This window comes from Myxine glutinosa, chromosome 1 (assembly GCF_964187855.1).
Source record: "Myxine glutinosa chromosome 1, kmMyxGlut1.1, whole genome shotgun sequence".
Taxonomy (NCBI): domain Eukaryota; kingdom Metazoa; phylum Chordata; class Myxini; order Myxiniformes; family Myxinidae; genus Myxine; species Myxine glutinosa.
Window position 1 is genome coordinate 133015675 of NC_136261.1, and position 25362 is coordinate 133041036.

The 25362-nt window shown below is 47.5% G+C and overlaps 1 protein-coding gene across 6 annotated transcripts in view; it reads left to right on the forward strand.

Annotated features, from left to right (window-relative positions):
• The window catches only part of ITFG2 (integrin alpha FG-GAP repeat containing 2), a 143594-nt gene that overhangs the window by 61749 nt on the left and 56483 nt on the right, over positions 1-25362 (forward strand). For 3 of the 6 annotated variants that reach the window (XM_078777227.1, XM_068118545.2, XM_068118553.2), the window contains exons 9-12: positions 18237-18448; positions 18564-18627; positions 23807-23895; positions 25143-25260. In XM_078777227.1, the coding sequence (XP_078633353.1) occupies positions 18237-18448; positions 18564-18627; positions 23807-23895; positions 25143-25260 (483 nt within the window). The remainder of the gene's footprint in view (positions 1-18236; positions 18449-18563; positions 18628-23806; positions 23896-25142; positions 25261-25362) is intronic. The other 3 variants (XM_068118560.2, XM_078777236.1, XM_068118568.2) reach the window with 1 other exon arrangement.

Consider the following 25362-nt stretch of genomic DNA (forward strand, 5'->3'; position numbering starts at 1 on the left):
AGAAAAACGAAAATATCACATTGACATAAATATTCAGACCCTTTGCTATGACACTTGAAATTTAGCTCAGGTGCCTCCCATTTCTCTTTATCATCTTTGAGATGTGTCTACACCTTGATTGGAGTCCACCTGTGGTAAATTCAATTGATTAGACATGATTTGGAAAGGCACACACCTGTCTATATAAGGTCGCACAGAATCTTGTTTCTCACAGTCTGAGAGTCCTTTAGGTGCTTTTTTGCAAACTCCAAGCGGCTTTCATGTGTCTTTCACTGTGGAGAGGCTTCCGTTTGGCCACTCTGTTTGCTAAACTTTCTAAAATCCTGTTTTCTCTTTGTCATTATGGGGTATTGAGTGTAGATTGATGAGGGAAAATATGAATTTAAACGATTTCAGCATAAGGCTGCATCATAACAAAATGTGAAAAAAGTGAAGGGGTCTGAATACTTTCTGAATGCACTGTGTATAGTCGTGTGGATGGCTCTCAGTTAAGACAGAGCATCCACGGATGGATTTGAGCTTACTTGGAGACGTTTCCAATTGATGGCGGATCATACGCGAGACGGAATGAAGAATGCCGACTTATCTTCACGGTCACAGGCATCTTCAACCTGAAATCAATTAAATCACACGAAAAACAGAGTTTATGTACAAAAAGTAAATTTGGCTTTATTGCCAGACTCCGAGAACAAAAGAACCGTGACGATAAATAACTAAACCCCTATATCGGGACGTCCCCGCACAGATTTAAAATTCGCACATCTGGGAAGGATAAATAAAGACACCGCTGTGTTATGAATGTCCGTCTTATCTTTGTGGTCCAATCAGGAACCGTCAGGTTGTGCAGCTCCATCGATCAACGCGCTCCAGTTGGCACGAAGCGCACGGTCCGTCTGCTGGCATGAACACCGGCCGCGCGGCTCGGTCCATCCCACGCCACACAGCACTCGCACTCAGGCACCAGGAGAGGAAACTCGACGGCGCCCCAACTCCTCTCCAACATCCGTCGCACAGCAGCAGTGTTCACCGACCGCAAGGGAAGTTCAGGGCAGGTAGGAGATCCACGCGCACAAAGGGGTCCAAGCGCAAGAAGGCAAGGGGGCAGAAGAAGGTCCAGCCAGGGAGGAAGCCAGAACAAGAGAGAGAAATTGTCTGCCAGCGAGTCATTTTACTGGCTGTCCCGTCCTCCCTACCAATCCCTGCGTAGCTTGCTGGCACTCCTCGCGCCCTCCGCACTCATTGACCGAGCGTCTTTCGCCTTTGGTGTCATTGGTCGGTGGCCAATCACGAGCGCTTCCTTACCCTGCCAATTGGCGCTCTGCTCTTTGTTCGCCCTCCCCCTGTCAATCAATAGTCCTCCTGCGCGTGGCTATTGTCTGCCTTGCACGATGTTTGTCTTCCATGGCGCCGTTGTACGTGGCCGCTTCCTGCTTGTTTCTTCCAGTCAGTTTTATCGTCAGTCGTTGTAAGGGGGGATTTTTAGCTCTTTCACGAGCCTCGATCCTGTATACAAAAAAAAAAAGTGGGGGGGGGGGGGGGGGTTGGGGATTTAATTAGTGTGCAGCTCAGGGCCTAGCTCAGTGTCTATGGTGCGGTGCCAAAAGGGACAACGGGATAGTGACGGGGGATGACATACAAGGGAATTTTACCCATAATCCCTGAACTAATTAGCATGCCCCACCGCCTCGTAACAGGGACAAATATCCAACTCATCCGACATCCGGGCATACAGGTCCCTGACTTACTGTACATCGAGATGGTTCTTCTATCACGATCATCGGAGCACCTACCTCTGCAGATCTACCTGGATCTATAGATATTCCCCCCGACCCCAAATTCATAACAATATATACTGTATATAATATATATATATATATATACATATATATATATATATATATATATATATATATATATATATATATATATATATATATATATATATATATATATATACATACATACATACATACATACATACATACATACATACATACATACATATATATATATATATATATATATATATATATATATATATACATACATATATATATATATATATATATATATATATATATATATATATATATATATATATATATATATATATATATATATATATATATATATATATATATATATATATATATATATATATATATATATATATATATATATATATATATATATATATATTGTTACAGATCGCGGTTTAGATGTTACGATGGGCTGAGCGGATGGTCCAACCGCGACCTAACAGGATCCCCAATTGGCCCGATTCCACCCGACGTTGACCAGATCGCCCCACAGATATTCAATCGGGAAACCTCTAAAGCGACCGAAAGAGAAGGAAAAGAGAAGAAGACAGAATACGGAGGAAGAACAGATTTATTATACACACACAAGCAAAAAGAAAGAGCGACCAAAATTATTTACAGCAATGGATGGAAGAAGCAGTCACACAGTGCATCGTTAGCTTAAACTATTCAATTTACTTAACCCCAGGACAACGATTAGGACAGACGACGTTCACACTTACACGGGGGATATTGCAGGCAGGTATGGCTTGAGGTGGATTGCTGGAGAGGGAGGCAGGGTCGGAGGCAGCAGCTCTCAATTCCTCGCGTTTTTGGCGGGAAAACCCTCCGTCGCGTATCCGCTGCCGATGCTGTAGGCGTCACGCGCTGGCTCGGTCACACCTGCTCCTCTCCTTCTGGTGGAGCCGTCTCCCTCCTTTCAGCGCGTCTCTCCAAAGCTGGTTTCCTCTCCGAGTACCTCTCCTCTTTGGCTTGGAGCGTCTCGCATCTCACCGCTCACCGCTCCTCTCGTATGTCACCTCTTCACTCATCTCCTGAAGCAGTCCCTTCCAGTCGCTTTTATTACTCTGGGCGGAATCAAGCCGCCGGCTGCGAGGGCACGCCTACCGGGTCGCTAACCGCGGTGCTGGTTGGCTGTTAGGGCTGTCCGATTCCTCCTTCGATCATGACGACGTGCCACGCCTGTGAGTTGGCGGCTCCTACCCCCCCCTCTTCTCCGAGATGAGCACATGGGCAATGGCGGCTTGCGGGATTGAACACCACTCGCACCCTTTTGAAAGGAACTTTGGAGAGCGGAGATGATTGGGGAAATTGAAAGGGCCTACGCTTATTTCGTTTGATACAATGCAGAGTCAATCTAGTGGGAAACACATATTTAGCCTACATGGAATAAGGAAATACACTATTTAAAAAGATATATCGTGGCCTGTGTGTAAGTTTCATGGAATTAACTAGGAGGACGGCTGCGACCATTATTTACATTACGAGGGTGTTACACACCACAAAACCATACTTTTCACATTCGTTACACTTCCTCCAAAATTGTTACACTTCTCAAAAACCGTTACACTTCTCAAATTCGTTACACTTCTCAAAACCGTTACACTGCACCCTCCTTTCTTCAGGCCCGGGCTCGGGCCTACAAAACTTTAACTTAGTGTGACACGTAGGTGTAATTCCCTCTACAATTAACCTGACCCTGAGTGTGACAATCTTAAAACACAAATAAGTATGTCCCCCTATTGCATTGCACCCTGTCTAACAGACTCAAGCCCACAGCTAACCGAATTACGGGATTGTTCTCAACTATACATTTACGGTGGGGAGCATTATTTACAATGACGTTATTTCTTATTTACAAACGCAACCCAGGACCTGTGTTTTTTTCTTTTTTCTTTTTAGGGAACAAGAAAAAGAAATTCCTGTTGGGAGGGAGGAGACAGCACGCATTGCATCGATGCACCAGTACCAATACCACCAAAGCACCCAAAAGCACCAAAAGCACCACAAAGCACCAAAAGCACCACAACGCACCAAAAGCACCACTCGGTGCACAGTCACCACGGTTTATAATAAACACAACAAAACAACTGGTGGTGGTCTTCTCTTTCTCTGCTGGGCCGATGTTCTTCCCGACGTCTTCTGGCTTCATGCGGCCTACTTGGAAATATAAAAAGCACAAACCGTGTCCATTTTTATTTAGGGCAACAGGGGCCAACTAAGGGTGGTCCACCTGTTTGGCATAGGTGCCACCTTACCGAGGTCCGCAAGCAAGATTCCCTGGCCACTATGGCCGGTCTCCAACAGAGGTGCCCTGCCCCAGAACCTGGGGTCCATCAAGTGGTACTTGGCCGCAGAACAGCGGTCCATAAAGTGGTACATCAACGCAATGCATGCTGGTTCTGGGAATCTCGTGCGCACAATGGCCACCTCTCGCACGCTCCCCTCGGCACCCAATGGCGCACAGGTCATGTGGGAGACAAAAGAGACAATTGAGCGAGGGGTAAGGTCACAAGGGTACACGTCAATAAAGGCAATGCAGGGTGAAGTGCGTACGGAGAGCGAAGTGAGAAAAACTCGTCCCTACCGTACGTCACCCCTCCCCCCCCCCCCTGTCACCTACACTACCCTTGCCCTTACCCAATATTTACAAGAATTTACACCTTTACACATTCGTCACTACGTCTTGTCTTCCCCATCTTTCCCTTCTACACCAAATTCGTCTCCAATCCCGTTACTTCAAAATTTGCCATCACCCAATTCGTCATCAATCCTCATAAGGAGGAAGAGATGGAATTACGCACAATGTCACACCCACGTCATGATGCGTCTCACAATCCAAACATTTGCATCAATGAAAAATAATAAAACATGGCATGGTGTGAAGTTACCTCATCTCAGGTGAGTGGATGCAGATGGTGTGAGGAGACTTCAATCCTAACTATCCTCTAAATGACTTTAACACACTTTACACTACCCGGGGTCTCTCCCTGCCAATCCATTGGCCAACTTACACTATGGGTTCTAAAAACCAATTCCCATTGACCAAACTGTGGTGCTTCTCAATTTGGGGTCTCACTCCCCGGATTCATCTCCCGGTGCCCTCGCACAATTTCTGGGCTGCGACGTGTAGCTCTCCCAGCAGGTCTACCCACCTGCACACCTCCACCACTGCAGTTGCCACCCGAGCTTACCTAGCTCCTCACCCTAACCTAACTAACTGGGGAAGACCCCTCCTGGCTCTGTCACCCCACTCGGTGCCCTCTGGCACTGGGCTACCCGGGTCCGTCCTCCGGATCCTCGGGCCCCATCCACAACAACTACCGGCTCCCAGAACCCACCTGCGGCCTCACCTGGCCGACATCCTCACAGTGGTGGAGTGCCCAAACCAACTACACACACTAACAGGCTACACGCCCAGCCATTTCCACAACACTAATGCACCCATCCAAAGACCATTCTTTCACCCGCACCACAGATGCCAATATCCAACCACAATTTACCTGTACCCTCTACCTAACACTTACACTACCCGCCCCGGGTATCCGTGATGGGGGTCCCCTCTTCCCCCATTCACACCTTCGCACCATCCACTCCACTCCACAATTTCCACCATACTCACTCCACGACCATCCATTCCAATACTCCATACCATTTATTCCATACACCTGTCCTCCATACCTGTTGTTGCACACCTGTGCACTCACACCTGGTGCCACCTGCACCCTCCTTTCTTCCTGGACCATTTGGTCAACACAACACGCAATCACCACTACTCCCTCATACACTGCTCCACACACCTGTTCAGTTGCACACCTGTGCAATCACACCTGTTCAATCCTCAAACACACGGCATCATCTCATCTAACTACTCCCCTCTGAAACTTGCGCTTCCCAGTCGTCCCTTTAAACTATTGCGCTCCCACGTCATTATCATCCACACTAAACTACCTGCGTCCCCACTACAGGTATCAGTCACTAACTAATCTTAACGTTACCTAATGTCATCTTCGCTAGATCCCTACACACGATATATCCTAACCCACCCGGGCTAGTTTTCACTGCCATACACCCCATAATCTATAGCGCATTTGCCCCCATCCCTGTGAGGGATGGTGGATTTGCCATCCCACCACATCGAGGAGGTCCTACTATCAATTTCGCACACCTAAATCCAACCAATCAAAAATTCTGCCAATCATCGTACCAATCATCAAATTTCGCCTTTTTCTAATTTCGTGGCCAAAACACTATCCTCATCACCCGTCTACTTATTAGATCCTCTCGGTGCGCCAATTCCCTTCTAAAGCTCGGCTTCGTACAGCCGAGCAATGAACGCGGGTTCTTTGGTGCCGGCGGCTGGATGCGTCCCGCATTCGTGGCAGGGACGGGGGCTTACCCGGGCCGAGATCCCACGCACCACCTCGGCGTGGAGCCATCCAATGTCCCGATCTCGACCTGCCGGCACGTCTCAATAGAAAGTGGTCGCCATGACGACCCTTCCTATCGGGCTGCCCGCTCCGCCTAGTGGAGCCCGGACGCGGCCGTTCCAAGCGAGGCACAGCGTGGATCGCGTACGGCGTTTCTTTCGAAACCGCCGTGGTTCGGATCCCCGCTGGTCCTCGCGGCACGCGAAGCTGCCCGACGCGCACCGAGGGCCCGATTCGGCTATAAGTCGTTCTAACCGCTAACCCGGTTACCGTCGATGCCTCACCTGCATGCTTAAACGCATACGCTACCCCTTTCTTCCTCATACATCCAGCCGTTCCCTTGCTCCTCGTACCTTTCCTTACACACCCGGGTACACTCATTCCACTCCCAGCCTTGGTCACACACCTGACCACCGAACACCTTGGCACACATTCGTCGCTCGCACACCTCACCAACACACCTCTTCGCGCCCCTTCCTCGGTCACCTCCTCTGTGACCATCACAGGTGTGCTTTCACTCGCACACCCAACCACGTGCCTCACGACCAACTCAAGTGTGCATTCCCACACATGCTCTACCATTCCAGGTGTGCATCCTTCCATTCCAGGTGTACATCCTCGCTCACCTGTCACAACCAACTCACGCTCCGTGCCACTCTCACTACTCTCACCACCACTCTTGACAACGCACTCACCCTTACTCTCGACAGCGCACTTTTTCCTCATGCACCTGTCCGTTACACACCTTTCTCGCGCACACTCTTGCGCACACTCTCCCGTTACACCCTCTGTAACACTCACCACAGGCGTGCATTCCCCCTTACTCTTGACAGCGCACTCTTTCCCCATGCACCTGTCCGTTACACACCTTTCTCGCGCCCACTCTTTCGTTACTTCCTCCGTAACACTTACCACACCGCGCTTCCATGTACCCCCTCGCACACGCGCTACGACCAACTCACTCTTGACGGCACACTCACTCCTCGGCGTGCACTTTTTCCTCACACACCCCATGGTCGGACATTCTCGCACACCTCCTTTTTCGCACACCAGACCTGTCGCACACTTCACCAACGGCCTCTCACGAACACCCGGATCCAAACCAATCCCCAAGCCGACTGAAGCTTTCCTCACATCATGTACATTTCCGATTATATCGCCACTCACCTTGGCACCTCGTCTCCGCACCTCCTTTGCCACCTGCAAACTCTTTATTTGGTTAGTGAGCAGCACATCACGATTCGAGCACAGACCTTGTACCAATTCCATTACTTCCTCCTGGATTTCTCTTTTAGTTTCTGTCCGTCTCTTCTTAATTTCACTCACCTCTTCTTCCACTTCCTCTAATTTTTGACGTCATCAAATCTATATTTATAGGATAGGTTATAGGAGATATATATGTTATAGGATAGGAATATAGGACCCAAATGACCCAGAGGACCCAAATGACCCAGAGGACCCAAATGACCCAGAGGACCCAAATGACCCAGAGGACCCAAATGACCCAGAGGACCCAAATGACCCAGAGGACCCAAATGACCCAAATGACCCAGAGGACCCAAATGACCCAGAGGACCCAAATGACCCAGAGGACCCAAATGACCCAGAGGACCCAAATGACCCAGAGGACCCAAATGACCCAGAGGACCCAAATGACCCAAATGACCCAGAGGACCCAAATGACCCAGAGGACCAAAATGACCCAGAGGACCCAAATGACCCAGAGGACCCAAATGACCCAGAGGACCCAAATGACCCAGAGGACCCAAATGACCCAAATGACCCAGAGGACCCAAATGACCCAGAGGACCCAAATGACCCAGAGGACCCAAATGACCCAGAGGACCCAAATGACCCAGAGGACCCAAATGACCCAGAGGACCCAAATGACCCAGAGGACCCAAATGACCCAAATGACCCAGAGGACCCAAATGACCCAGAGGACCCAAATGACCCAGAGGACCCAAATGACCCAGAGGACCCAAATGACCCAGAGGACCCAAATGACCCAAATGACCCAAATGACCCAGAGGACCCAAATGACCCAGAGGACCCAAATGACCCAAATGACCCAGAGGACCCAAATGACCCAGAGGACCCAAATGACCCAGAGGACCCAAATGACCCAAATGACCCAGAGGACCCAAATGACCCAGAGGACCCAAATGACCCAAAGGACCCAGAGGACCCAAATGACCCAGAGGACCCAAATGACCCAGAGGACCCAAATGACCCAGAGGACCCAAATGACCCAGAGGACCCAAATGACCCAGAGGACCCAAATGACCCAGAGGACCCAGAGGACCCAAATGACCCAGAGGACCCAAATGACCCAGAGGACCCAAATGACCCAGAGGACCCAAATGACCCAGAGGACCCAAATGACCCAGAGGACCCAAATGACCCAGAGGACCCAAATGACCCAGAGGACCCAAATGACCCAAATGACCCAGAGGACCCAAATGACCCAGAGGACCCAAATGACCCAGAGGACCCAAATGACCCAGAGGACCCAAATGACCCAAATGACCCAGAGGACCCAAATGACCCAGAGGACCCAAATGACCCAGAGGACCCAAATGACCCAGAGGACCCAAATGACCCAGAGGACCCAAATGACCCAGAGGACCCAAATGACCCAGAGGACCCAAATGACCCAAATGACCCAGAGGACCCAGAGGACCCAAATGACCCAGAGGACCCAAATGACCCAGAGGACCCAAATGACCCAGAGGACCCAAATGACCCAGAGGACCCAAATTCTATGTATGTTTCTATGATGATGTATGTTTTGGTGAAAGTACATAATGTGAATACTAGTAGCAATTTTACAAAAACCATGGCATAATTTCAAATCTTGACCCGAGATGATAATTATGCTACATCATAATTTCCATGTGCCAACCTGGGCGGAATCCAAGTGGATTCACTTGTTTGGTTAGTGAGCAGCACATCACGATTCGAGCACAGACCTTGTACCAATTCCATTACTTCCTCCTGGATTTCTCTTTTAGTTTCTGTCCGTCTCTTCTTAATTTCACTCACCGCTTCTTCCACTTCCTCTAATTTTTGCTTCACTTCTTTTATTTCCCGGTGCGTCTCCTCCAGTTCGTCCTCTAAGGCTACCGTGACCGTCTCTATGTGCATCCTCACCTGCCGGTCCTTTGTCTCCATTATCTCTGTCACCTCGTCCACCCTCATTGTCAGTCCCTCACGTACCATCTGACATTGCCTCTGTGTCGCTATTAATTCGTTTTTAATTTCTTTTTGTGTCGCCTTTAACCCTCCGATTATTGCCGTGTTCTTTTGAACCTGCTCCACTAACTCCGTCTGTCCCTCTGTCAGCTGTTCCACCTCCTCCGTCAGATCTTCTATTCCCCCTTGTAACTTTGCCGTCCCATTTCTCACCTCTTTCTCCATACGCTTCTCACCTCGCTTTCCCTCCTCGCGTAGCCCCGAAACCTCCTCACTTACACCTCGTCGTATCTCCTCCATCTCCTTTGTAGATGCCACCCTCATCTGTCCCAATTCATCCCTCTGAGCATCCAGTTTACTTTCTAACCCGATTTGCACCTCCTCTATCTGGTTCCCCATTCGTTTGATTTCCCGGGCAGATTGTTCCCCTATTTCCCGCAATTTGGCCTCCATCCTATTTTCTAACCCCATTAACCCATTTTTCACCTCTTTTATCCCGTTGTCTAACCCCTCAAAATTATTGTCTAACTTCTCACCGGTACCCCTCGCTTCGTCCCTCATTACCCCCATTTGGCCCTCCAATCGCTCACTATCAGCCCTCGCTTCGTCCCTCATTGCCCCCATTTGCCCCATAATGGCCCCCATCATTCTGCTTTCCATTTCCCCACTATCGTTTTTTTTCTGCATTTCCACCATGAATTGGGTCATGAAGGCTTGCATTTGGGCCGCGCTCATTGATTCCGCGGCCGTGGCCCCCTCAACCACGTGTGCGAGAGCGCCATTTTGTGCGTCTGATACCTCGTGCGCGAGGACGCCATTTTGTGCGTCTGATACCTCCTCAACCGCCTCCTCATTGCTCTCCTCCTCCCTTTCTTCCCCTAAGTCCTGGGTTACCCCTAACCCGTCTATCTCCCCCACCGACATCCGATCGCCTTGATTGTCCATGGCGCGATCTCAAAATTCGGGTTTTATTAAACAAAATTTCGGCAGCTCGTAATTTTGACCAAAATTTTTTTTTTCTACACCTCTTAAAAATTTGGTTCGGGCCTCGAATTCCACTCCCAGACACCAATTGTTACAGATCGCGGTTTAGATGTTACGATGGGCCGAGCGGATGGTCCAACCGCGACCTAACAGGATCCCCAATTGGCCCGATTCCACCCGACGTTGACCAGATCGCCCCACAGATATTCAATCGGGAAACCTCTAAAGCGACCGAAAGAGAAGGAAAAGAGAAGAAGACAGAGTACGGAGGAAGAACAGATTTATTATACACACACAAGCAAAAAGAAAGAGCGACCAAAATTATTTACAGCAATGGATGGAAGAAGCAGTCACACAGTGCATCGTTAGCTTAAACTATTCAATTTACTTAACCCCAGGACAACGATTAGGACAGACGACGTTCACACTTACACGGGGGATATTGCAGGCAGGTATGGCTTGAGGTGGATTGCTGGAGAGGGAGGCAGGGTCGGAGGCAGCAGCTCTCAATTCCTCGCGTTTTTGGCGGGAAAACCCTCCGTCGCCTATCCGCTGCCGATGCTGTAGGCGTCACGCGCTGGCTCGGTCACACCTGCTCCTCTCCTTCTGGTGGAGCCGTCTCCCTCCTTTCAGCGCGTCTCTCCAAAGCTGGTTTCCTCTCCGAGTACCTCTCCTCTTTGGCTTGGAGCGTCTCGCATCTCACCGCTCACCGCTCCTCTCGTATGTCACCTCTTCGCTCATCTCCTGAAGCAGTCCCTTCCAGTCGCTTTTATTACTCCGGGCGGAATCAAGCCGCCGGCTGCGAGGGCACGCCTACCGGGTCGCTAACCGCGGTGCTGGTTGGCTGTTAGGGCTGTCCGATTCCTCCTTCGATCATGACGACGTGCCACGCCTGTGAGTTGGCGGCTCCTACCCCCCCTCTTCTCCGAGATGAGCACATGGGCAATGGCGGCTTGCGGGATTGAACACCACTCGCACCCTTTTGAAAGGAACTTTGGAGAGCGGAGATGATTGGGGAAATTGAAAGGGCCTACGCTTATTTTGTTTGATACAATGCAGAGTCAATCTAGTGGGAAACACATATTTAGCCTACATGGAATAAGGAAATACACTATTTAAAAAGATATATCGTGGCCTGTGTGTAAGTTTCATGGAATTAACTAGGAGGACGGCTGCGACCATTATTTACATTACGAGGGTGTTACACACCACAAAACCATACTTTTCACATTCGTTACACTTCCTCCAAAATTGTTACACTTCTCAAAAACCGTTACACTTCTCAAATTCGTTACACTTCTCAAAACCGTTACAATATATATATATATATATATATATATATATATATATATATATATATATATATATATATTGTTGTGGATATGAGAATTGTGTTTTTTTATTGTTGTGTAAATTGTTGTAAAAATATCGCCCTCCTTCCTCCAGTTGTGTATAAAGGTCAAAGTGCGTCCCGTAATTAGGTCATAAACAATCACGTTAGCCAATCTTAGATTTCCTCCTTGTTGGTAGTTTATTTCCTTATTCTATGTAGGTTAAGGCTGTGTCTTCCATTAATTGACCCTCCATTGCACCGAATTCAAATAGATAGATCCCCTTTCATTGTCAATAACAAAGCCTCGATTGCCAACTGCATTCGCCGCAGCTATTGGGCGGTTTTCACCGCGACTCCATTAGCCACGAGGTGGGCTTGGAGAAGAAGGGGGAGGAGCCACCGAATCCAGGGCGTTGGCCGCCCCTCGTCATCAAGGACGGAGCCAGAGAGCCTGTGCCGACCAATCAGGGCCGAGGCGATCTCACCGATGGGCGTGTTCTAGAGGCCGGCGGCTGGATCGCCCGCGGCGTTGTAAAAAGCGCACGCGGAAGCCTTGGGGAAGTTGAGTCAGAGATACGGCAGAAGTGCGAAGTGCCAAGTAGAACAAGTGCCAAGTGTGCAGTGCCAAGTGCGAAAGAACAAGTGCGAAGTGCCAAGTGAGAAGCGCCAAGAGAGAGTTGCACAGAGGTGCTAAGAAAGAGTCCGAAGGAGCAGCTTTGGAGAGCGCACAGTGCACCGGAGGAGCTTCGCCGTGCAGTTTGGAACCGCGGCGGTTTGGCGATCCCAGCTCGAGTATTGACGGCGGCTGTCCGCTTCCAGCCCGACCGATCCCCGCTGAACCTTCCTCTCCCGCCCAGCTATTCCTCCTTCCAATCATCCCTGCCTACAAATTCCCCATTCGTGTGAGTCCGTCTTTTGTTTGTTCTGTCCAGGGTATTAAGTAAGACTGCATAGGTAAGCTAGAATTTTCACTGTGTCCTTCTGGTCCGTCCCTCTGTCTGCTTTATTTTATTATCCTTCCTTCTCCTTGGTTTCTTTTGGTTGTAAATAGTAATAAATTATATTCGTATTTCCTACTTTTGTCTTCCTCTTCTTCACATCCGTGTCGCCTTTGTCTTTTCCCCATTGAAAACCTGTGGCACGATTCGGCCCACGTTTAAGGAATCGGGTCTTAGTAATTGTTAATAGTTTGGGCCACGGCCGCCATCCGCTCGGCAAATCAACACCTTATCCACGGTCCGTAACAATATATATATATATATATATATATATATATATACAGTGGTACCTCGGCTTACGAGTGCCCCAACGTACGAGTTTTTCGGGATATGAGCCGTCGCTCGGGCGGTTTGTTGCTTTGGGATACGAGCCGAGATCCGATGTACGAGCTCAAAAAATTTATTTTTTTGAATTTTCCGGTTGTGGCTTCCGGTTCTGGTCACGTGGTTATCTTGCCGTGAAAGCATCTCTGCTTGGATATAAAACACGCAATCGTCGAAATACATTAGCGAGGAATCTCCTTGCTCCAGCCGGTGACGTCATCGGCGGGGATCCCCGCCTCCAGAGTGGCTGGTCACGTGACCACCAAAGCGTGTCGCGCGTGCGGGTATAATGAGCTACACCTGTGGATCACGTGACCACGGAAGCACGCCTCGCTTGAGAGGCATGGCTTTCGGTTTGCGTTTTGCTTTATAAGGCGCGATAAATGGGCTTTTGAGTGTTAGCGGTTCATGGCGTTGACGGTTCATGACGGTTCATGGCGTTGACGGTCAAAAACCCATTACATCAATTTTACCAGGCACTGTACAGTAAGTACAGTGGACACCAAATGCACGGTGGAAGGCTAGAAGTAGAAGATCGTCCAAGACAAGTGAGAATAAGCCATACTTTGGAGATGACGTCATTCGCTGGTCCGATAACCAAAGATGTGGTATAAAAAACCAGGTGAGCTAACAATGCAGCAATGAAGGAATTCGGCCAAGGCACCGGCACACAACGACCTACCTACATCGAAAGACTCAATGCCAATGGTGACAGAAGCCAAGACGGCCGGCTTAAACACCGCCGAAAGACCACGGTGTACCAACTTACGATGCAGAACATCTTGCACTTAATATGATGACAACAGGTGCCATCCTCTGACGTACCATTACAGGTACAGGTACAGTACACGTGAGCACAGAGCAAAAGTTCACTGAAACCGAGATTAAGAAAAAAGAAAAAACACCTCGTGGTCCGTGCTCGATATCCGAGTTTCAATCTTTTCAAACACATGATGCTCTCGGTCACGGTATCTCCTGCGAGCTGCTTCTCCTTCAACCACACAAACAACAACTTCTCCATATCTTCATGGATAGAGGTCCAGTTTATTTCTTTACATTCTCTTGTATTATGTACAGTATATACGAGGTCGTGCTTGTTTATACATTATTTGTTATTTATAAAGTACATTTTTGTTATTTAAAAGCACCTAACAAAAAAAATTGGTGTTTTTTTTTTGAGGCTGGAACGGATTAATAGCATTTCAATGCATTTGAATGGGAAAATTTGCTTTGACTTACGAGCGATTTGGCTTACGAGCTCCGTCACGGAACGGATTAAACTCGTAAGCCGAGGTACCACTGTATATATATATATATATGTATATATATATATACGTATATATATATATATATATATATATATATACGTATATATATATATATATATATATATATATATATATATATATATATATTATATTTTTTTTTTTATAAACAGGAATCAAATTCCTGCGAGGGGCTAAGTGTGAAAAAATTCTGTCTCAATGCGGGGCTCGAACCACGGACCTCCGTTGATAACGCGTCAACAGCCCACTGCGCTATTGAGCCAGCCGCAATCTCCTCAGAACTTTTCCACACTTAACACTGCGAGCTTTATAATGGCCGATGTCTTACGTGCCTGCTCGGCAGACCCCGAATGTGAGCGTAAGTATATGTATGCGTATGTATGTGTGTATAAGCAGAAGTGCATTGAAGATTAATCCATCTACAATTTTATAAACAGGAATCAAATTCCTGCGAGGGGCTAAGTGTGAAAAAATTCTGACTCAATGCGGGGCTCGAACCACGGGTCCTCCGTTGATAACGCGTCAACAGCCCACTACTAATTAGCATGCCCCACCCCCTCGTAACAGGGACAAATATCCAACTCATCCGACATCCGGGCTACAGGTCCCTGACTTACTGTACATCGAGATGGTTCTTCTACCACGATCATCGGAGCACCATTGGAGCACAATGCAGATCTACCTGGATCTATAGATATTCCCCCCCCCCCCCCCGACCCCAAATTCATAACAATATATATTGTTACGGTTTTTAGAACCTTCACTAGTAAATTTTAGTAAATGTTTCCCTTATAAATGATCCCCTGTAAATATCCCCATCAATTGGCTTTATTAAAGATCGCACCCTAGTTAGTCCATGTACAACACGTAGAGAACCATAGGACCTCTCTGTAGTTATTTCATTATTATGTGTTTCAGTTAAGGATCTGTTCCCAATAGTTGAATCTGTGTTGCATTAATCAAATAAGATAGGCCCCTTTCAATTTTCCCAATCATCTCCGCTCGTCAAAGTGCAGTAACAGTAGGATAGCGTTCGCTGCCGTTTGCCTTGGGCTGTTTGCTGGCACCAAGCCGCCATTACGCACGCGGTCTCAAGCCGAGGAAAAAGTGTATGTGTGATGAGAGTGATACGGAGAGTGAGATGGATGAGGAGCGGGTGCGAGGAGGCACACCTGGGTTGGTTGTGGCGCGTGTGCGGGAGGGCACATCGGAGCGCGTGAGTGGGTGGATGCAAGAGTGCACCCCCATGAGTGGTACGGAGTACGTACCAAGGGAGAGTGCGCAAGACAGAGCGAGGGAGCGTGATAATAGAGTGTGCGAGGAGAATGGGTGCGCAAGAATGTGCGCGAGAGTGTGTGGTGAGCGTTATGAGTAGACCTGAGTATGGAGCGAAAGAGAACGCACGAGCAAGTACAATAACGAAGTGTATGGAGACACCTGGATGTGTGAGGAGGAAAAGGAACGAGTGGTGTGAGCATGTACGGGGAGCATCGACGTTAAATGGGACAGCGTTCAGACCGATGTTTAGCCGACGCGAGCCCTCGGTCCGTGCCGGGCTTTGTGTACTGCGGGAGCTGGCGGGGATCCGTGTCGCGTCGCTCCTGTTCGGAGCGTCGTTCACGATTCGGGCCGGGCCTCGTCCCGCATGGTCGAGTCCGCGCTTTGCCGGGCAAGGCGACCGGCCCGTTTCGAGTGGAGGTAGGAGGGGTCGGAACGGCGCCCCCTTGTGGTGGTGGCATTCCACCCGGGCAAGGCAAGGCCACCGCGCATGGGAGCGAAAAGCCCTGCGTAGGGATGGTGCTTTGGACCTTGGCCCAACCAAACCTCCTCCCCTGAACCGAATGCCGGACGGATCCAACCTGCAGGTGACCAAACCACCCGTATGCATTGCGCGGCTTTGCGAAGCCGAGCTTTGAAAATGCATTGACGTACCGAGAGGCTCGTAGCCCAATGGACAATTGATGGTGGCAGTGAAATTGATCGTGTTATTGTTTGAAATTGATAGGGAATTGGCTTGGAATTACTAGTGATTCTAAATTGGGGATAGTGAATATGATTGGCAAATTTGATGGGCAAAAATGATTGGCAGTAATGATTGGCAAATTTGATTGGCAAAAATTGGATGGGCAAAAGTGACAATGGGAGATGTGGAGGGATGGCAACTCTGCCATCCCTCCCATCCCATCTACAGGGCACATGAGCACTAGTTTATGGGGTTTTGGCTGTGCAAACTAGCCCAGGAGGGTTAGGATAAAATGATAGAATTTAGAAAGATGACCATAGGTAACTGTAGAGTTAAGTAGCGACATGTACCTGTAGAGGGGACGTAGCAGATTAGTGGATTATAATGACGTGGGAGCGCTTAGTATAAGGGAAGACTGGGGAGCGTGAGTTTCAGAAGGGAGTAGTCAGCTTAGATGATGCAGTGTGTGTGCAGGAAGTTCTTTGTGGTGAGCATGATGATTGGCATGATTGTGCGTTGAGCAGATTATGGTGAAAGGTGTGATTGTGAGTTGTATTAAATGAATGGTCCTGGAGGAGAGACGGGTGCAAGTGCCACCAGGTGTACAGGTGACACCAGGTGTGTGGGCACAGGTGTGCAGGTGAAGCACAGGTGTATGGAGAATGGTTGTGTGAAATAGCTGGTATGGAATAAATGGAGTATGGAATGGATGGTGTGGAGTGAGTAGTGTGGAATACGTGGAGTGGAGTGGTTGGTGCGAAAGGAGTGGATGGGGAAGATGGACCCCTTTCACGAATACCCGGGGAGGGTAGTTTAAGAGTAGGTAGAGGGTATAGGTAAATTGTGGTTGGATATTGGCATCTGTGGTGCGTGTGGTAGAATGGTGTTTGGATGGGTGCATTAGTGGAGTGAAATGGCTGGGCGTGTGGCCTGTTAGTGTGTGTATGGTTAAATGGGCATTCCGCCACTGTTAGTCTGTCGGCCAGGTGAGGCCGCAGGTAGGCTCTGGGAGCCAGTAGAGTTGTTCAGTGGGGCCCGAGGATCCGGAGGACGGACCCGGGTAGCCCAACGCCAGAGAGGGCGGTCGTGGGGTGAGAGCGCCAGAGGGCCTTCCCCAGGTAGGTTAGGGTAAGGAGCAGGTAAGCTCGGGAGGTAACTGCAGTGGCGGAGGTGTGCAGGTGAGCGGACCTGCTGGGAGCGCCACACGACCCAGCCCGGAAATTGTGCGAAGGCACAGGGTGAAGAATCGGGGGAGTGAGACCCCAAATTGGTGAGCACCACAGTTTGGTCAATGGGAGTTCGGTTCTTAGAACCACATAGTGTAAGATGGCCAATGGTTTTGCAGGGAAAGACCCCGGGTAGAGTAAGTGCGTTAAAGTCATTTAGAGTATAGTTAGGATTGAAATCCCTTCGCACCATATGCAGCCACTCACCTGAGGTGATGATGTGACTCCACACCATGTTTTTTTTTTGTTTTTTTGTGCAAATGTTTGGAATGGTGAGACGCATCATGACGTGGGGTTGACATTGTGCTTGTTGTTCCATCTCTACCTCCTTAGGAGGAATTGATGAGAAATTGGGCTTGATGGCAAATTTGGTTGGAGGGATTGTGGACGAATTTGGCAGTAGGGGAGATATGGGGAAGACAGGACAATGGAGACGGAATTTGTAAATGTGTAGAATTTTGTAAATACGGGGTAAGGGCAAGGGTAGGGTGGGTGAAGGGGGGGGGGGTGACGTACGGTAGGGACGAGCTTTCTCCGCTCGCTCCCATTCGCACCGCACCTCACCTTGCGTTGCCTTGTTTTGATGTGTACCCTTGCGACCTTGCCCCGATGCTTGCTGTGTCCTTTCCTTCCCCACTCACGGCTTGTTTCTTTTGGGTCTGGGGGGGAGTGCGCAGGTAGCCGCACGTGTGTGCCCGAGCCGCCGCTGCACAGCCTGCCTGGACCGGTACACCACCTTATGGACCGCACGACTTGCGGCCAAGCACCACTTTATGGACCACACGTTTTTGTGGCCAAGCACCACACTGATGGACCCCACGTGTTGGGGCCTGGCCCCTCTGCTGGGACCGGCCATGATGGCCAGATAAAAGTTTGCTGGTGGACCACGGTGAGGTGGCCCCCTTTACCATACAGGTGGACCACCCTTAGTTGGCCCCTGTTGGCCATAAATTTTAAAAAAGCGGATGCGTTGTGTGCCCTTTTTGTTATTTTCAAATAGGCAGAAAGCCACAAGAACAGGTCAACATCAGGAAACATCTGCCAGCAGAGCAGGAGCTGACAAGAAAGGTCATCAGTTTTTTTTTTTTTATTGAAATGTGTGAAATGAGCACTGGATGGTGCTTTGTGTGTTTTATGGTGCTTTGGTGCTTATTGGTGCTGATTGGTGCTTTGGTGATTTGTAATGCTCTTGTGCTCGGGGGTGCACTGCAATATCTATTGTGCATCCCCGGGCATTTGAGTATGGTGTATCGGTGCAGTGCAGTGCATGCTTCTTCCTCTTCTCAAAAGTTCATCTTTTTGTCTCCCAAAATGACAGGTCCTGGGTTCGCATTGTAAATACCAATTAGTGTTTTGTAAATAATGCTCCCCACCGTGTATGTATAGTTTGAAGACCATTCCACAATTCGGTTATTCTGTGGGCGTGAGTCTGTTAGGTAGGATGCAACGTAGCAGGCGGGATATACTTAGTTGTTTTAAAACTGTCGCACTCAAGGGTAAGGTTAATAGTGGAGGGCTACTACACCTGAGTGTCACATTAAGTAAAGTTATTTCGGGCCGAGCCGGCCCTAGAGGAAAGACGGGTGCTGTGTTACGGTTTTTAGAACCTTCACTAGTTAATTTTAGTAATTGTTTCCCTTATAAATGATCCCCTGTAAATATCCCCATCAATTGGCTTTATTAAAGATCGCACCCTAGTTAGTCTATGTACAACACGTAGAGAACCATAGGACCTCTCTGTAGTTATTTCATTATTATGTGTTTCAGTTAAGGATCTGTTCCCAATAGTTGAATCTGTGTTGCATTAATCAAATAAGATAAGCCCCTTTCAATTTTCCCAATCATCTCCGCTCGTCAAAGTGCAGTAACAGTAGGATAGCGTTCGCTGCCGTTTGCCTTGGGCTGTTTGCTGGCACCAAGCCGCCATTACGCACGCGGTCTCAAGCCGAGGAAAAAGGGGGCGGAACCACAAGAACAAGGTGTGGCATGTCGACTCACCATCAGAGGTGGAGCCAGCGAGCGCTTGCCGGCCAGGCAGCGCCGAGGTGAGCCGACCGGTAGGCGTGTCATCGGAGCCGGCGGCTTGATTTCTACACGAACAATAAAAGCGGCTGCGAGGGACTGCTTCAACAGATGAGACAAGTGAGGAGAGCAGATGAGGTGAGAAGGAGCTGGGAGTGCGCCACGAACTGCTGATGGTAACGGACTGCGCAGGGGACTGTTGATGATACGAACCTTGTTCAAGAGAGAGAGAGAGCGTTGGCACGAGCCACATATTACGTACGCCGTATCCCAGTTTCCCCGATATATGCAACGTCCGCTCGCGGTCCACGATACGCGCTCACTGCCTGCCAGGGTTTCCCGCCACGACGCGAGTCCACTCCTGGAGCCGGACCTCGACGCCTACCATCTGCCTGGACCCTTCTCCTCCTTCCAGCCATTCTTTCCTGCCATACCCTGTCGTGTGAGTCTGTTTGTTTTGTCCTGGGGTATAATATAAGACTGTTTTAAGGTTGCCCTGTGTATCTGCTTCTTCCTCTTCACTGTACATTCCCTTTCGTTTCTTCCTTGGTTTTGGTGTACATAATTAATTAATAAATATCTGGTATTTCTTACCCTTTTGGTTTCATTCTCCCCCGATCGCTTTAGTCTTTTCCCTGATTGAATACCCGTTGAATACTCAACTCTGTTCAAAAGGTTTCGTGCTGGTGCTTATATTGCTGTGTTGGAAATCAAGCCGCCGGCTCTGATAACACGCCTTCCGGTTGGCTCACCGCGGTGCTGGTTGGCCGGTAAGGGCTTGCTGACTCCACCTCCGGTGGTGCGTCGGCACGCCATGCCCGTAATCTGGCGGCTCTGCCCCCTTCTTCCTCGGCTGGACTGCTTGGCTAATGGCGGCCTGGGGCAATCAAACGAGCCAAATCAAGGGGCGGCGAACGCTGCCCGATCGTCACTTTGAAGCGTGGGTGAGGCGATTTGGGGAAATTTAAAGGGACCTATCTTATTTGATTAATGCAACGCAGATTCAACTATTGGGAACAGGTCCTTAACTGAAACACATAATAATGAGATAACTACAGAGGGGTCCTATGGTTCGCTACATGTTGTTCATGGACTAACTAGGGTGCGATCTTTAACAAGCCAATTGATGGGAATATTTACAGGGGGACATTTATAAAGGAAACATTTACTAAAATTTACTAGTGAAGGTTCGAAAAACCATAACAATATATATATATATATATATATATATATATATATATATATATATATATATATATATATATATATATGTATATATGTGTATATATATATGTATATATGTGTATATATTAGGGTGGTCCTCAAATGTAAACATTAACTTTTCTAAAGTGCTTTTCCATTTATTTATTACACCTGTAGAGAGAACAAATTGGGTAAAATTTCATTTCCTTTTGAAAACTTTTACCACTGTCACATGGCCCCTGCTAATCTGCTAATCAGCACTATACAGAAATTATTTCGGTTTGTTTCAGTTATGATGGTGAGTGCAAGTACTTCAAGAAGAGCAACCAGAAAAAAGAACCATGTGTGGCTGATAGGCTGCCATATTGAAAAACTACCAGAAACTCGGCTCCCATCTTGGCAAGAGATTCTGCAGCGATACTTTAAGCTACATCATGCTGAGAAATTGGACATAAGCAGTGCCGCAACAACTGTTGTTTGTGAGACATTATGCATCTGGGAGAAAGCACGGATCCCCACTGCAGATGAGCGGAATATCATTGCAAAACTAGAGAGAAAAGTAGAACAATACAGATCCATCCTGAAAGGAAAGAGCCGGCGATCTGTCCCTCAGATAAAGAAAGAAGAGCAGTTTCAAACCGGTCTACGTGACTTATTTGACATTGCTCATGTTGATGTCCTTGATCTGATCAAAATACCAGAGGACCGTGAATTCCTTAAGGCACAACGGGAGCCAGGTCGACGGGGCTTTATGGTTGGTGTTGACAAGGTGCTAGCAGGAAAAGAGGAGCGGACACATCATCGCGACAAGGTTTTGACTGAAAGAGAGCAGCATGAAAAAGAGAAGCAAGCAGCCTGAGAGGAGACTCTTGAGCTAGCATCATCAACAGACAGCAGTGCTGAAGCCAGTGATCATGACGACTCTGCTGTTCTATCTGCTTCAAAGAGGCAGAGCCGAAAGCGTGCAAGTAGCATTGTTACACCGGACCTAACAGCAGCTCTCGACCGCACCAAGGTTAGCGATCGATCAGCTGTTCACATCTTGTCAGCAGCAGCCTCTGCTCTGGGACATGACCCTTCAGAGTTGGCCATCAACCGCACATCGATCAGAAAATCCAGGCGGATCCAACGGAAGACAATTGCAGGTGACATCCAGGCATCCTATGCTCCAAACACAAGTCTGGTGGTTCATTGGGATGGCAAGCTCCTTCCAGACGATGGGACTAAAAAAGTTGATCGCCTTCCTGTCATTGTCAGTGACCCACAAGGAACTGGAAAGCTTCTGGGTGTGCCAAAGCTGCCAGCAGGAACTGGACTAGCAACAGCTGCTGCTGTTATGCAATGCCTCGAAGAATGGCATTTGCAAGACATGGTGGCAGGTATGAGCTTTGACACGACAGCCAGCAACACTTGGTGCGTGCACTATTTTGCAGCAAAAGCTTGGACGACCACTATTACATTTTGCATGCCGGCATCACATCTGGAACTAGTGGTAGAGGCAGCAATGGCAGCATTCAAACCATTTCTTGGTCCATCAAAAGGACCTGAGATAGCCGTCTTCAAGCGTTTCCAGTCAAACTGGAATTCCATTGACCAAAGCAAGTTTAAGCCAATGATGCCTGATGACCTGGACTCTGTAGTTTCAGGTGTATTTTTAAGTTGCAAAGAAGATGTCGTTTCATTCTGCATCCAGAAACTGGAATCGGACCAACTACGAGATGATTACCGTGAACTTCTTGAGTTGACTATTATTCTGTTTGGTGAGCGTCCTCCGAGAGGATTCAGGTTCATGCAGCCAGGAGCCATGCATCGGGCAAGATGGATGGCCCGTGTGATTTATGGAATCAAGATCTACTTGTTCCGTGATCAGTTTCGACTGACCCCAAAGGAACTCACTGGCATAAAGCGTTTTACAGCATTTGTTGGAGCAGTGTATACCAAAGCCTGGTTCAGCGCTCCATCTGCCATTGTTGCTCCCACTGGAGACCTAGCTCTCTTAAAAGCACTCATTTTCTATCCTGATTCAGTGATTGCCGAAGCCACCAACAAGAAGCTTTCCAATCACTTGTGGTACCTCAGCGAAGAACTGGCAGGACTTGCTCTGTTTAACGATAGTGTTGAGCTTGATGTCAAGCGAATGATAGTAGCTGCTCTTAAAGAAGAATGCCAAGAGAATCCTCAACCACAGGTACATGTGGATCTTACAGCAAAAGAAGCCATCGCTGCCAAGACTGTTGCAGATTTTGTTACTTCTGCCTCACTGCGAATTTTTACTGCATTCAAAATCAATACTGACTTCCTAGAAAAGGACCCTGGTGAGTGAGCCGGTGACCCATCATTTCAGTCATCACAGCAAGTCTTGCGCGGTATTGCCACTGTCAACGACTTTGCAGACGTGGTGTAGCATTAATACAGGACTACAATCAAGTCTTGACAAAGGATGAACAGCAGCGCCAGTACCTGTTGCAAGTTGTTGAGTGGCATCGCCATCAGTTCCCCGACGCAAAGAAGATAAGGAGGAAATAATTTACCACATAACTTATTAATTGAGGAATCAATTGTCTGGAGGACTCGTACCCTGTGTGTTTATGATGATTGTCATACATTCTTACTGATTTGGGATTACATCTGAGTGTTAGTTTATTAAAAACAATTTTGTGTGTCGATACTGAAACATTGTAATTTTCAACCCATGTGTGACAGTAGTAAATAAAGTCGTATAGAAACCATCTTTGGCACATTTCATGTTTTCACAATAAGGAACAATTTTAGCAACAAGCACCTGAAAAAAGTCAAATTTTATTTTTTGGTGTACATTTGAGGACCACCCTAGTATATATATATGTATATATATATATATATATATATATATATATATATATATATATATATATATATATATATATATATATATATATATATATGTGTGTGTTATTATATTATACTTTTTTACACTTTCAAACGTACCTATTTGGATGCGGGTATCATACGAGTTTGCACTTTGTCCTTCTGCACTGAACAGGGAGTCTGAAGCTGATGGAGCAAGAAAAGCAGCTTTGGTCATTGCATGTAGATAATCAAATGTTTGCAATGGGGAAAGTCGACATTACTGTAAGTGACATTTCCATCTTGCATTTTATGCTTTGTTTACCCTGATATCAATCACACTCTTTTGATTTAGTTTCTGCACCATAAATAGATGAATAATGGAAGGTTGCATTTCCCACAGTGAGGTGATTATCTATTTTGTCGAATTACACCTTGGGAGTGGGTATATAGCGACACTCGGACTTTGTCGTGATTGTATCGCTGAAATTGATTTTGTGTGATCCATACCTCAGTAGTTTTGTTGCTTTTTAAAGAAATTGGTTAGCCTTTTTCGTTTGTTTGTTTTTTTCTATTTTTTTATATACATAGTCAAGAAAAATATCTGTGGCCATGATTGTGATGCAGGCATTTTCATGAATGCTGACAGACGCAACAACAACATCAACGCAATTAGATTAATGAACAGGATTTAAAATAAATTTATATAAGTGGGAAAATTACAAGCCCAGACCAGTAATCGAACCCAGGTCCTCTGTTAAACCATACCAGTGCTTTGCCATCTGAGTTAACTTGGCGACCCTGACTGAGCATACAATTTTCCCACACATATGATTGCCACTCTCTTTCCATCAATGCTTCCGGGGGCAATCGTTGCCAACCATAGGAGCACCAACGGACTGCTCAAGAGAGGGTCTTCCTCCAATGTGGTTGCAAATCCATGTCCGCTATTATAAACACCACTGGGGGCGTAGAAACGCAATTAAATAAATGAACAGGATTAAATATTTTAATTGATATATGTGGGAAAATTGCATGCCCAGACACAGCAGCGAGTGCCCCGGAAACATTGTCCAGATATCTCAGATGGCAGAGCACTGGTACGGTACACCAGAGGACCTTTGTTCGATTCCTGGTATGGACATGTAATTTTCCCACATGTATCAATTTAACATTAACTCATGTCATTTGTTAACTTCTGGAATATTTAACATTGCAGAAAGTTGTCGAAATGTTTCGAAAAACTCAATAGTGCACTGTTGATTTTTAGACCTTCATTTTCTTGAGCATGAGTTGACCATTGTTGTGCCTTGCTGAGCTCAAGGCAGCTGTTTTGGGCGTTTTATACAACAATCCAAATAGTGACATATTAATTTTTCTTGTAACACGTTTTATACCCAGATGGTTAGAAATCAAATCCTCAATGCTGTTGGCTTCAGTGTGATCAGAAAACTTTGGTGTACTCGTTTGGTGTCCTTACCTTGGAGTTCTCTTTTGCTGAGCAAATGTTCTCTACCTCCTCTCATAAACAGTGTGATGGTTCTGAAGAGGTTGTGGCGTGTGCTTGGGATGGGCAGACATACATCATTGACCGGCAGGGCAACGTAGTTCGCTTCCAGTTTGATGATAACGTCTGTGCATTCTCTGCAGGTAAGCGTTGCAGTGGGGCCCAAGCTTTGCATTTCCTTGGCCTTGCCTCAGGGCTATATTTCATTCTTTCAATAAATATATATATATATATATATATATATA